The sequence below is a fragment of the Sebastes umbrosus genome, chromosome 4, assembly GCF_015220745.1.
Source record: "Sebastes umbrosus isolate fSebUmb1 chromosome 4, fSebUmb1.pri, whole genome shotgun sequence".
Taxonomy (NCBI): domain Eukaryota; kingdom Metazoa; phylum Chordata; class Actinopteri; order Perciformes; family Sebastidae; genus Sebastes; species Sebastes umbrosus.
Genome location: NC_051272.1, coordinates 10,162,386 through 10,174,775, shown reverse-complemented (window position 1 = coordinate 10,174,775; position 12,390 = coordinate 10,162,386). Strand labels below are relative to the sequence as shown.

At 41.6% G+C, this 12,390-nt stretch overlaps 1 protein-coding gene across 7 annotated transcripts in view; it reads right to left on the bottom strand.

The window, feature by feature from the left end:
• Nucleotides 1-517: 517 nt before the first annotated feature.
• The window catches only part of tdrd12 (tudor domain containing 12), a 36,783-nt gene continuing 24,910 nt past the window's right edge, over nt 518-12,390 (bottom strand). For 6 of the 7 annotated variants that reach the window (XM_037766518.1, XM_037766520.1, XM_037766521.1 and 3 more), the window contains 14 exons: nt 11,944-12,083; nt 11,609-11,838; nt 10,870-10,951; nt 10,496-10,674; nt 9,597-9,804; nt 8,263-8,355; nt 7,649-7,821; nt 6,958-7,449; nt 6,530-6,597; nt 5,556-5,637; nt 4,547-4,660; nt 2,675-2,828; nt 1,733-1,793; nt 518-1,046 (listed from right to left, as the gene is read on the bottom strand). In XM_037766518.1, the coding sequence (XP_037622446.1) occupies nt 973-1,046; nt 1,733-1,793; nt 2,675-2,828; nt 4,547-4,660; nt 5,556-5,637; nt 6,530-6,597; nt 6,958-7,449; nt 7,649-7,821; nt 8,263-8,355; nt 9,597-9,804; nt 10,496-10,674; nt 10,870-10,951; nt 11,609-11,838; nt 11,944-12,083 (2,150 nt within the window). In that variant the 3' untranslated portion in view covers nt 518-972. The remainder of the gene's footprint in view (nt 1,047-1,732; nt 1,794-2,674; nt 2,829-4,546; nt 4,661-5,555; nt 5,638-6,529; nt 6,598-6,957; nt 7,450-7,648; nt 7,822-8,262; nt 8,356-9,596; nt 9,805-10,495; nt 10,675-10,869; nt 10,952-11,608; nt 11,839-11,943; nt 12,084-12,390) is intronic. The other variant, XM_037766525.1, reaches the window with a different exon arrangement.

The window sequence follows — 12,390 nt, the reverse complement described above, 5'->3', positions numbered from 1 at the left end:
ACCACACGTTTCTTAACCTTTCTCTGTCTAAAATAAATATAAATGATATTTATAATGAAATGAAATGGCCATTAAAAGGCAAACTCTATGTAGAAAGAAAGGGCTGAGAGCAGCAGACACGCAGCAGACACCCAGCTGAAATGCAGCCGGTGTGAACGCCCGACGTGTGAATCACGCAGGCAGCACGCCACACAGCCGCCACGCGCTCCTGACATTCCTGGTGTGTCCGAGGCTTAATACATCCACCACGGTGCAGGCTTACAGCATACAGCCCATGGGTATATTATAAGATAATAAAAGTGATGAATTACAGCCAATATATCCATTATTACAGCCGCATACAGCTAGCAGGAAGCTGGCAGAACCGGGTATGTCATATGAGCATGCAGGGCGGTGCAGTCCAGTGGGTCTGATGCACGTTCATTATGCCGAGGGAAATTACTCTGGATTCAGCTGTTAGTTCATTTTACTACTTTTATGACATAATGATTTAAATGAGGGCTATTTAAGTGTTCCTACTGGGAAGTTGAATTACCTAAAAGAAATGATCCTCTGATTTACAGACGTGCCTCCAAAAATGGCGGCACGCTATCTAACGGCTTTTGTCCAAAAGGCACCAGAGTTTCATCTCTTTGCTTCTTTACTCTTTAGCATTACTATGTAAGTTGGTTTAGCTTATACGGAAATTAGCCCGCTACAACGGTCGCAATGGAAACGGTACACATAAAAATATCCGCCGCTCTAAACGTCCTGCTACACTGATTTATCTTGGGAAAGTCCGTTCTACTCCTATTCTACTTCTATGTCCTGATTGTTCATAAAGTCACTGCAGAAGGTTCTATTCTCAGATCCATTTAACAATAAGGAGGTCAAAGGTCACAGCAGGATGATAATATTCTTGTGGCCCTGAGATAATACTACATGACATAAGTGAAAAGATGAGGTGTGTTTTTGTTTCTTAGTCTTTAATCTTCAGTCGCTCTCACTGCCGCTCTCTGAGTTCACATACCAGTCGTCCTTTCCCGTGTTCGCTACAAAACACAGACCTGGAGACCAAACCGTGAAACGTACAGACATCAGTAAAATACAGCTGAACAGCAGGAATCAAAGAGTAAACTTCACATTATCTTCAAATATCAGAAATTATACAGTCAAATGTAGGTGTTCTCAGGTTCTCAGTGACTACATTTACATGCACCAAATATTCAGTTTTTTGCCCTTATTCTGAAAAAGACAATAGTCCTAAGCTGTTTACATGGCTAATGAAAATGAATATTCCACCAATATCTCTGTTTACATGCAGCCGTGCATACTCCGATTAACGTAACCGGTGGTGAACAAAGCCTCCTTTTTTCATTCTTTCAACCACCCTCTTGAAAAGTTCGGCATTGTGATATTTGTACATATACAAAAACCTCCTTCCGAACCAGAAATGTGTGCTTTTCTTTTGGGCATGCATCTCTGCAAACTGGGGCTAGTTGGTTTGTGTACAATGTACAGAGCTGAGAGGCCGTGTGTCAGAGACTGATGTAAAAACCCCAGGCTGAGACTCTGTGAGCTGTATACATGTCCAAAGAATGCTCCTAAAACCTGAATAATATCAACATATCACACAGGCCTAATTCACAGAACATGCTGTTTACATGACCCGCATCAAATTCACTATATTGTCATATTTGTTATAATAGTGAAATATGAATGTGCATGTAAACATAGTAATTGTGGTTCTTACCATTTGGGGTTCTGTCTTCATCCTCTTCAAAGTGCTCCATGTCATAACTCACAAAAATATCCTGTTGAATTAAGACTTGTTAAGTTCATCATGGCATTTTTGTTCTTTGGTGTGTTTGGTGCAGCTCAAAATAGATTCTGCAAGTTCTGAAAGGCATCTACAATATACAGAAACAAAAAAAAATGGTCAAGATTTGTGTAATTAACTTCTCATCACTTATTACTTAACAGATTATTTTTCACTAATTTTTTGAACGCATTAACTACAACTTTTAGGTTGGTCAGTTTAAAGCTAGAGTGAAGATACTGGTATCATACTAGAAAACCTAAGGAATCCATTGATACCAACCATGTCATACTAATTTAGCTTGTCAAACATGCACTAAATTTTGGCGAGGAAAAACTGTCATGGTTATTTTCAAAAGGGTCCCTTGACCTCTGACCTCAAGATATGTGAATGAAAATGGGTTCTATGGGTACCCACGAGTCTCCCCTTTACAGACATGCCCACTTTATGATAATCACATGCAGTTTGGGGCAAGTCATAGTCAAGTCAGCACACTGACACAATGACAGCTGTTGCTGTCTGTTGGGCTGCAGTTTGTTTTGATTTGAGCATTTTTTTTATGCTAAATGCAGTACCTGTGAGGGTTTCTGGACAATATTTTGTCATTGTTTTGTGTTGTTAATTGATTTCCAATAATAAATATATACATACATTTGTATAAAGAAGCATATTTGCCCACTCCAATGTTGATAAGAGTATTAAATATTTGACAAATCTCCCTCTTAGGTACATTTTGAACAGATAAAAAATGTGTGATTAATTTGCGATTAATTATGATTAAATATTTGAATCGATCGACAGCCCTAATTTTTACACAGGCAACCCAAGGATTCAAATTAATTTCTGCTGTGGACTGAACAAAATATACTCCAGTACCTTGTTCCTGACGAGTCTTTCCCAGTATCCCTGCTGTTGTTTGACCAGTTTGAGGACCGGCTCATTGCACTTCATTTCCCAGCAGCAGCTGTCAGCAGCGATGTTGGCGTGAAGATGCAGGTCGGCTCTGTAGGTCCGACCGTTCGCTTTGCCACTGAACACAATCAACAGAGAAAGAGAGCGTCAACCTGATCACACACACTGAGGAAACACCAGGTTTGTCTTTACCATGCTGCACACACAGAGGTATCTAATCTACTGTCAGAGACTTCAGTTCCCTTCCATGAAAACACAGGCTGTAAACACTCTGCCGGCAACGTCCACCTCAGTCAGTCCTCACCTCTCCTCAGGATCACCTCCCTCAAGTCATCAACCAGTCAGCAAGCCGAGTCCAGCAGAGAGTGACAGGTATGAGGCAACTATACACACTGTGCACACTGTGCCGTACTGTTTTTCATTTGGGTTTTGTTACTCAGCCTGAAACCAGATTCTCCCAACCACCACCTCAGTGTAGGTGCACTTAGTAGGGCTACAACTAACAGAAAACAGTGAAAAGTACTGATCAGTGCTTCCCAGAACCCGAGGTGATGTCTTCAAATATCTTGTTTTGTTCGACCAATTGTCAGTTTATAATGATATAAAACAAGTAAATTCTCACATTTGAGAAGCTGGAACCAGATCATTTTTAGTATTTGTTGCATAAAAAAATGACATGAATGGTTAATTCATTATCAAAATTGTTACCAATCAATTTTATGTCAATCAACAACTTCACTGACAATCATCGTCTTTTCAGCACTAAAATTAAGCAAATGTGTGTTTTCTTAAAGTGTTATTTTCACTTTACTTTTAAAATTTTAAATTCACCCGTTCAGACCTGAAATGAACCTGTTGAATTAATATGTTTGTGCCTCTGATTTGTTTAAAGGTTCTATATACGAGATTCAGAAACACGCAATGTCGCACTCGAGCACCAGCATCTCAAACCAAAACAAATGGGCGCGTCGGCTCAGAAATAGAGGACCAACTTGTTGATTAGTGTTTATTTAACGTGTCGGACTTCATCCATCCATCCATCCTGAATTTTCAGTACAAAGTAAAAACTAACATCACTAATTCTTCCTGCCTGTCGTCTGCCATGTTTGGTTACACTAAAGTCACGTTTGATCACAGGAGATTTTGCGAGATTTCAGTTTTTTTTAGTGGGGACTCTTGTTGATGACTGAATCTGTTAGTGTGTGGTGAGCGGTTTCTCTCCACACACACACTATAGGAACAAAACTGTTCAATTTAACAGAACATGTCAATATGTGTGGTCTCTCTCACATTTTACACATCTGTTAACATTTGACAAATCTTTTAGTGTGGGCCAGCCTTAAGGTGTTGATGTCACGACAACCAACTGTTGTATAATAATCATGTGACACTAAATATTGATTTTAAAACATTTTATTACAGGCTAAAGTAATTGAGAAGCTTAAGCCAAAAAACAGTTCAGAACTAATCACAGTCTGTAGTTACTGTTACAACCTTTGTGCTAACCTTTTTTTTCCTGAATGAACTCAAAGTGATCTCTAACTTCATACGTCTGTGCTAACATTTTGCGTCACATATGTATTTGATTAAATCTTTAGCTGAGAAACAGCTCTATTACTCAGAAACAAAAGATCACAGAATAACTTTGTCCCAGCAGAGAAAAGTGTTTTCACTGGCCATGGTGTAAGCTCATGTTGTGTTTAATTCACACACACGCTGGCCATGCTAAACATGTAGCCACTCCCGCCGGTGTAAAGTGCTCTGGATAAAAAGCTCCACTGAATGTTGGATGTGGTGTGAAGTAAGTGAGCGATTGGTGGTCTGCTCCTGACAGACCTGTAAACGACTCTGTCAGGGTAGAAATCACAGCGCTGGCTCTCAGGGTTCGTCAGCTTCACCGTCACAATCACAGAGTCGGATGTCTGGTACCAACGGGCCGGAGGGTGGAAACTGAAACCGGAGGGGAAACAAATACGTTTTAAAATGAATCTCCACCTCAAATTAAAATGTCGTTTATAGCAGTGGTTCCCAGCCTGGGGTCTTGGCCCCTCTTAGGGGGGCGCCAAAGATCACAGGGGGTGCGCCAGGATTAGTCTGTTATGAGGTTGGCAAAATTAGATTTGCTCATGTATAACTAAAATCATAATAACACACTTACTGGATTATTTATACAAAAGTCTGTATATAAAACTATTTAAAAGGATATATTTTTTTGATACTTAGTAGCAAAATCTAACAAAATATTCAATCCATATTTGTTGGTGTTTAGCCTTTCAAAAACACCATTTTCACTGCGGTCAAAAACCCTTTTGCTCTCCTGTTTGACGCACACAAAGCGAGGCCTGCGTTTGTATTAACGGGGCAGTCTAGCAGCAATCTAACAGCACCACACATTACATTTATTTAAACCCTCAATTGCAAAATATCTATTTCAGCTCTAACGTTGTCATAGTAAATGAAATAAGTTGCTACAAAAAAAAAAATCATATTATGTATCTGCATTCGCTTGACCAATCCGTCAAGACGTCATAACTTTATTTATGTTGACAAAACTGACGAGTTCTATTCATTAAAGAAAGTTGACTTGATAAAAAAAAGAAAATTAAGGATTTTGTTCAAGGATTTGTAATATTTTTTAGGGTGATTATGTCGGGAGGGGCTCAGCTTTTCTTAGACACAAGTAGGGTGATTCAAGGAAAATAGGTTGGGAACCACTGATTTAGAGACAATAAACAACTGTAGTCCCACTTGTGCAGTCTGGAACATCTACTGCAGGCTTTCAAAGGCAAGTACAGAAGTTGTAGTAGGAAGTTTTCTTTTACTATCCAGATCAGCCATCTTGTACCTTTTTGTGGACTCGTCACAGTCCATCTCATTAGTGCTGATGAGCTGCTGGCTGCTGCTCTGATCGTCTCCTGCAGAAACACCTGAACACAGGAACAGGTTTAAGAGAAGATTAACAACCACAATGTTTGTCTCAGGTTCACTAAAAACAATTCTGTTTTTGCATGTAATTTTTCTAAATGTGGAAGCAGATACAAAGTCTTGTGTTGTCTTCTTACAATAGAGTGCTCCGGGGATGACATATTTTTGTAGGCCAACCAGGAAGTTAGCATCGCCCTGGTTCCCTCGACAGAAAGCCAATGGGACTTTTCCATTGGGTTTTGGATTATTGCAGACGATACTTAAATGTTTTGTTTAGCAAGATAAACTCCACAAATGAACACCACTTTATGATTTTTGAAGTGTGAATGTAATCTCTAGAAGTAAAAAGCTAACGTTACACTATAAACAAACTACACCATGGTTGCATGAACGCGAGTATACACAATGAGGCTGTAAAGGAGGACGAAACGGCGTGATGACATTTAGTAGTCTCATTTAGCCGCTTGTTAGCAACCGCCTTTTTAAAGACATATAAAAGCTTCAAAATTCACAAGTGGGATATGTATTTATGTATTTTATGTCGTAGAACAAAATGTTAAAATCTCTTCCGCTTGTGTTAACCACAGACCTAATATCAGCCATCTAACTAAAACCCATTGACTTCCAGACGAGGGAACAGGAAGTGATAAAATGCTAACTAATTTCTGGGTTTTAGGACTCGTTCCTGTAGCACTCTATACCTGTTATTTACTAAATTTAATAATAACTATTATTTTATCAGCATCTGGTTTTATCAGTTTTTTGTGTAGTGACAACAATGTGTGATGTATGAGTAAATATACAGCTTTTTATATCTAATAATCTACATGTTCAAAATGCAACATGAAGCTTCTCAGTGTCTATCTACAGTTCAGACTTTTACTGTATTTTTACCATTTTCCCCGGGGTTGAGACGAGCAGCCTGGTTGGTTGTGGGGCAAAGTTCTCCTCCTTCAACGATCCTGTGTATTGAAATCACAATTATGACCAAAAAACCCGAAGCTAGAGACATTAATCCATCTGAGGGACTTTCAGTTGAACCTCCTGGTACGTTTAATATTTGTGTGACGTTGTTTATATGTAGTTTACTCTCAGAGGGGTGAACCACGAAGCAAGTTGGACAGTGCCAGGCTCGTATTCATAAAAGGGATTCTTAACGTATCACAAATAAAATATTAAATTTGGATGAAATGGTGCTGTGAGCTGGTTGGGAAAACCCTGAATACAAAGACGGAGGCAGGCTAAATGATTGTTGGAACATGTTTGTGATGTCTGAAGCCTGAATAAAGACCAACTAATTTTTTGAGTATGAAGACACCAACCTCATCATCTGCTCAGCTGACTTCAGATCAGCAGTGTGGGTGTTTCTCTGTCCAACAGCAGCCTGGCTGGCCAACAGGGGTTTCTGATCACACACTGTAACCAGGTGGAGTTCAGCTGCTGGTGGTGCTGGGACCAGGTGGCGTTCAGCTGCTGGTGGTGCTGGGACCAGGTGGAGTTCAGCTGCTGGTGGTGCTGGGACCAGGTGGCGTTCAGCTGCTGGTGGTGCTGGAACAAGGTTGAGTTCAGCTGCTGGTGGTGCTGGAACCAGGTGGAGTTCAGCTGCTGGTGGTGCTGGGACCAGGTGGAGTTCAGCTGCTGGTGGTGCTGGGACCAGGGACTGGATCATTGAAGACACTGGACTAGGAGGCTCACATGGCTCGAGGTGAGGAAGGTCAGCGAGCTGACTGACCTCGGCTGCTCTGAAGGCTTCAGCCAGAACTTCCACTTCAGCGTTGATCCTGACCTCCAGAGACGCTGGAGCATCCCCCGACCTACACACAACATTCATTCAATTACATTTATTTTTATATAGTGTCAAATCACAACAGAAGTTATCTCGAGAAGCTTTTCATATAAAACAGGTCTAGACCGCGCTCTATAATAATCATCAGAGTGAAGGTGGCTGATGTATTCTTACATGTACCAACCACTCGGTCCACTACCGGGACAGCGGAGCGTTGGTTTCCTTACCCAGAGATGTGACCCGCCGCCTTGTTGCTGCTGGCCTTGCTCTCCTGGCAGAGCGCCCTCAGCAGGTCCAGGTGCTCCGGGTTGCTGACTCCCCACTCAGTGTTCAGGATCTCTGACTGCACGCTGTATTCATTGATCACCGTTTTCATACCTGGCACCTGGGTCACACGGACCTCCAAAGGATGACAACAAAAAAAGGTTTACTGGTGCCAACTGCACCCAAAACAGTCCAGTCCAACATTAGACTTATTAAAGTGACTGACATGAGCTGACAAAATCATTTTCATCTACTTTGGAGTTTTTTGGAGAAACCTTAAAATATAAAAAGTGGACAGTCTAAAGTACCTAAGAAATCTTGTTATTAAACGGTAACTTTGGTATTTTTCAACCCTATTTTCCCATGTTTTTGTCTAACCGACCAATATGGACAACAATTTCTGAAATTGGTCCAGTATTGAGGGAGAGCACTGTAGACGGCAGCTGTTCACAAGCTGTACTGTAATTTTATTGGGGCAAGCTGGGGCATTTAAAGTTACCCTTTAATTCAGATACTTTATGTGTCCATCAGTAACCCACTGACTGACTGAGGAGATGCTTGACAGGTAAAAACTCACCATGGGATCAACAAAAACAGTATTTCCCAGACTGAGAACCACTCTGGCTCGGTGCTGCAGGCCTCGGATCTTCTTGTTGATCACTCTGGTGACCTGTGAGCCAAAAAAAATTATCCAATCACATAACCACCACATGACTGCTTGATTTACACAGGACTGATCAGTGGAAGCCATAAATCTGAGCACTAACCCCTGCAGATTTAATACTGTGTGTGTGTAAGTTTAATTAACTCAATACTGAGGACATTTTTAAAGAAGGCTAAAACTCAATTCTGAACATTTTGAACGTCTGTAGTTTCTAGCTGCCACACAGAAATCTTCTGAAAAGCTCTAAAACAGATTAACAGACTTGACATTTTTCACTGTATTCAACAGTTTCCAAAAACCTGATAACCTCATTCAAATTCTCCTCTTCTTGTTTTGTATCTTGTTTTTTGGTCATTTAAAAATGTTATAAACGTAGAAAAAAATATAGATCTCTCCAGTGACCCAATAAATGTGAAAAAACATTTTTTTTTTACCTCCACCAATCACAATTGAGTTTTAGATGTGCAGCAGGTTAATCAGGGCCAAAGAAAGTTCGTGGTACATGTCTGTAACTTATCTCATCTTTTAAACCAGTTAGTTGTTTATGAGGCCTGTTTGAAAGTAGCATTTATTCACTGACAAATGGCCTAAACTGTACACACACTGCACTGCTACGTTCACAGCTATAACATTACTGATAACGTCAAACTCACTCACTCTCGACTGCAAACACTGGGTACCGACGGTACCGACACATCAGTGAGCTGAATGGAGAGGATGTGCGGGTGGTGGTCGCAGACTGGCATGTGGCTATTAAACTGCTTTTGTAGTTTAAAGAAGACTAATCCCAAAACACTCAGTGGCCATCTTTCTGTCTGTTCCACCATAGAGACCGACCTCTGGTGGCGCGTGCTGGGCACTACAATACAGCATCATAGAAAGCACAGCGTCTGTATTTATTACGTATGGAAAATCCTATGGACAGGATTTCTAAATATCCTGGTATATCGTAATACCGCCCAAGCCGAGTTCTGCCAGCTGATGAACTGTTCACCGTGTTAGTCCTGTTGAACACCTGGAGCTTGTGGTTAATGGAGGTGATTATACATAGGTTTATAAGCTGCAGTGTTTTTAGGACATTTACTGATTTGATCAGGGTCATGAGGTCACTGTAAGTGGGCTTTAAAAACACCTTCTGGCATACTGTATTCTCCAGCTACTAGTAAATGAATAGAGAAAACTAATTACAGGAATAGTGGAGATGTGTCCGTGTATTTGAGAGCAAAGTGAGGCGGTGAGCAGCAAACCTTGGGGTGCCAGTCGGTCTCGGCGTCGACTGGTTTGACCCGGCAGACGATGATCTCCACGGCCTGGCCGGGCAGAGAGTGAAACTGCTCCGGGAGCTGGAGGACCTGATGGGATTTGACCTCCTCCTCCTTACCCACATCAATGAACCGAACCATGACGCTGAAAAACAGCCGTTCACCTCTGTCTGGGACAGACAGCATCTTCACCCTGCCGCAGGGAGCACACACTGACATTACATACATTTATCTGTGGTGATCTAATCCAGACAGACTTGCACTGATGTTGAAAGTAAAATAAGCTTCAGCTGATAAACCAGTAAAAAACTAACATTAAAGCTAGAGTGACTTACATATAAATGAACACATGTTACATTCAAGCCCTTGCCAAACAAGTTCACACAATGTTGTTTAAGCCCATCGCCGCCAGGGAAAGCTCTCTTTATTTCGCAGTATACCAGAGTTGTGGTGTCTGTGGCGACTTTCCCGCGCTGTCGCACCAGAAGCGATGCGTTTTACGTAGGGGGGCAGGAAAGGGGAGAGACCATAGCAACGGAGCAGCAGCTAGGAAGGTTAGCTTTCTTAGCGGATGCTTCAGAAGTAACTTTGCGTTCAGAGGAAGGATTAAAGTCAAAACATTTGCACAGGAAGAATCGAATAGGGCGCTCCTGAAAACATAATGCCTCCAGCCGCGGCAGTCACCGGCGCGGAGACATAAAAACAGCCTGAGCGAGCTGGTAGCCTGCTAACTAACCAGCAGCCTCATTTAGCAGACACTAACAAACATAGATACTGGTTACTTGCCTTCACTAACAGAGAATATCTTAATAAAAACAGCATTTGGGCTTCAAGTGTCGTGAACAAAATGGTCTCCGTCAGTGTATTTAGATTTCATGTCAGACCTGTGGAAGACCTCGTCCTCCTGCACGGCGTATAAGCCTCCCTCCAGCATCTCCTCGGCTCCAGGTTTCTTGTCGGCATAGTAAGAAGTCATCTCAGACGCCATGCTCTGGAAGCCTCCGTCCTTCTGGACAATACGACCGTAGAACACTGATGCCGTCTTAATGTAGAGAGGCACAACCTGGGAGCACCGGACACAACACGGCGAGACATTTACTACAAGTGCAGACGACAAAGCACTAATTCATTCTTGTTTATTTGATTTGCTTTTCTGTAAATAAAGAAGATCTGTAAAGCAGTGTTCTCTGGGCTGAAGTGTCTGATGGATGAACAAGTTCACACAGCAGAGTAGAGACAAAGATGAGAATGTCCTCACCTCTATGACTCCTGAGGCAGGAAGCACCGACTGATCCAGATGGGAAATTAATCTGTGACGGTCGGGACACACAATGCTGTCTCTGCAGAGGAAAACACACAATCACATTATGGGGCTAATTGTTTATTTTATCAAAAAATATTTTAAATCCGTAATGAACCAGAAGCTATTTTCCCCCAAACTGAGCTAGACCTGGGACAATGGATTTCAACCATAACACATGGATCCAAGCTACAAATGTGTATTTTTTCATTTCTAAAATGTCAGAAAATATGTCAATTAATGAACTGATTGTTTCAGCTCTGTGGTTAAAAATCCACTGGGTCATCCTATGTGTTGATTATACAGCGCAGTAGAGATGCACCGATGCAGTTTTCTTGGGCTAATTCTTATTTTTTTAAAGTCTGACGTGCTGATTCCGATTTTCTTTCTAGATCTATAATTGACAGCATGCACAAACATTTTTGCAACAATTCTTTCATGGAAAATGTTCATTCAAATGTATGTTCACAATAAAACATTGACTCATAAATAACTTACATTTGAGACGTTACTGTCTGATCGATCTGTGCATCTCTACTGAGCAGCCCATACAGCTAAATATCTGTTTTGTTGTTGCCTTTACAGATTATAGACTAAAGATTAAACATTGAGCTCACCATATCAAATATCAACAGATATATCAAAAATATAAACAACAGAGCAGTTTATCGTTATTTGAAGAAGTCGGAAAGCTGACCTGCAGACTCCAAAGCTCTTAAGGTAGCTGCAGAGAGGCTTGTTGGTCTTCTGGTCCTCCCGGGCCACATGGACGCCCTGGGCGAAGGACAGCAGCTCCAGGGGCAGCGTGGCGTTGGTTCGCCCCAGGTAACGCAATATCCCGACCACATGACAGGCGTTCCTCTCAGAGATCAGCAGCACCGACCTGGTGGGATGAGGGTGGCTCTCTGTCGGATCCTGGGAGGAAGCCTCGGAAAACAAATCAGAGAAATGAAAACACAAATTTCCCCCGGGACACACGTTGAGACTGAAACTGTGGTTATGTGGATGAATAAAAGACTTGTCTGTTCTCACTCGTTCAGAAAGGTTCCTGAAGTTGTCGGCCATACAGAAGAGTCGGCCGCCGAATACTTTGGGGGAAGTGGGGAAGCCATAGTGGACGACACAAGTCGCATCTCTGATTCCCAGACACTTCAGACACTCGGAGGTGATCACTAGAGGTCAAAGGTCAAACACAACAAAAATGAAACAACAGCAGCACTGTCAAGCCAAAGTTATACTTTGCGCATCTGCAAGGGTCCACGTGACGTAAATTTTGTCATTTCGACATTTTGTGTTTCTTTGTGGTCATTTTAAGTCTCTTTATGGTCTTTGTGGTCATTTTGTGTCTTGTTGTGGTCATTTTCAGTCTGTGTGTGGTCATTTTGAGTCTCTTTGTGGTCATTTTATGTCTCTTTGTGGTCATTTTAAGTCTCTTTATGGTCTTTATGGTCATTTTGTGACTCTTTATGGTCATTTTAA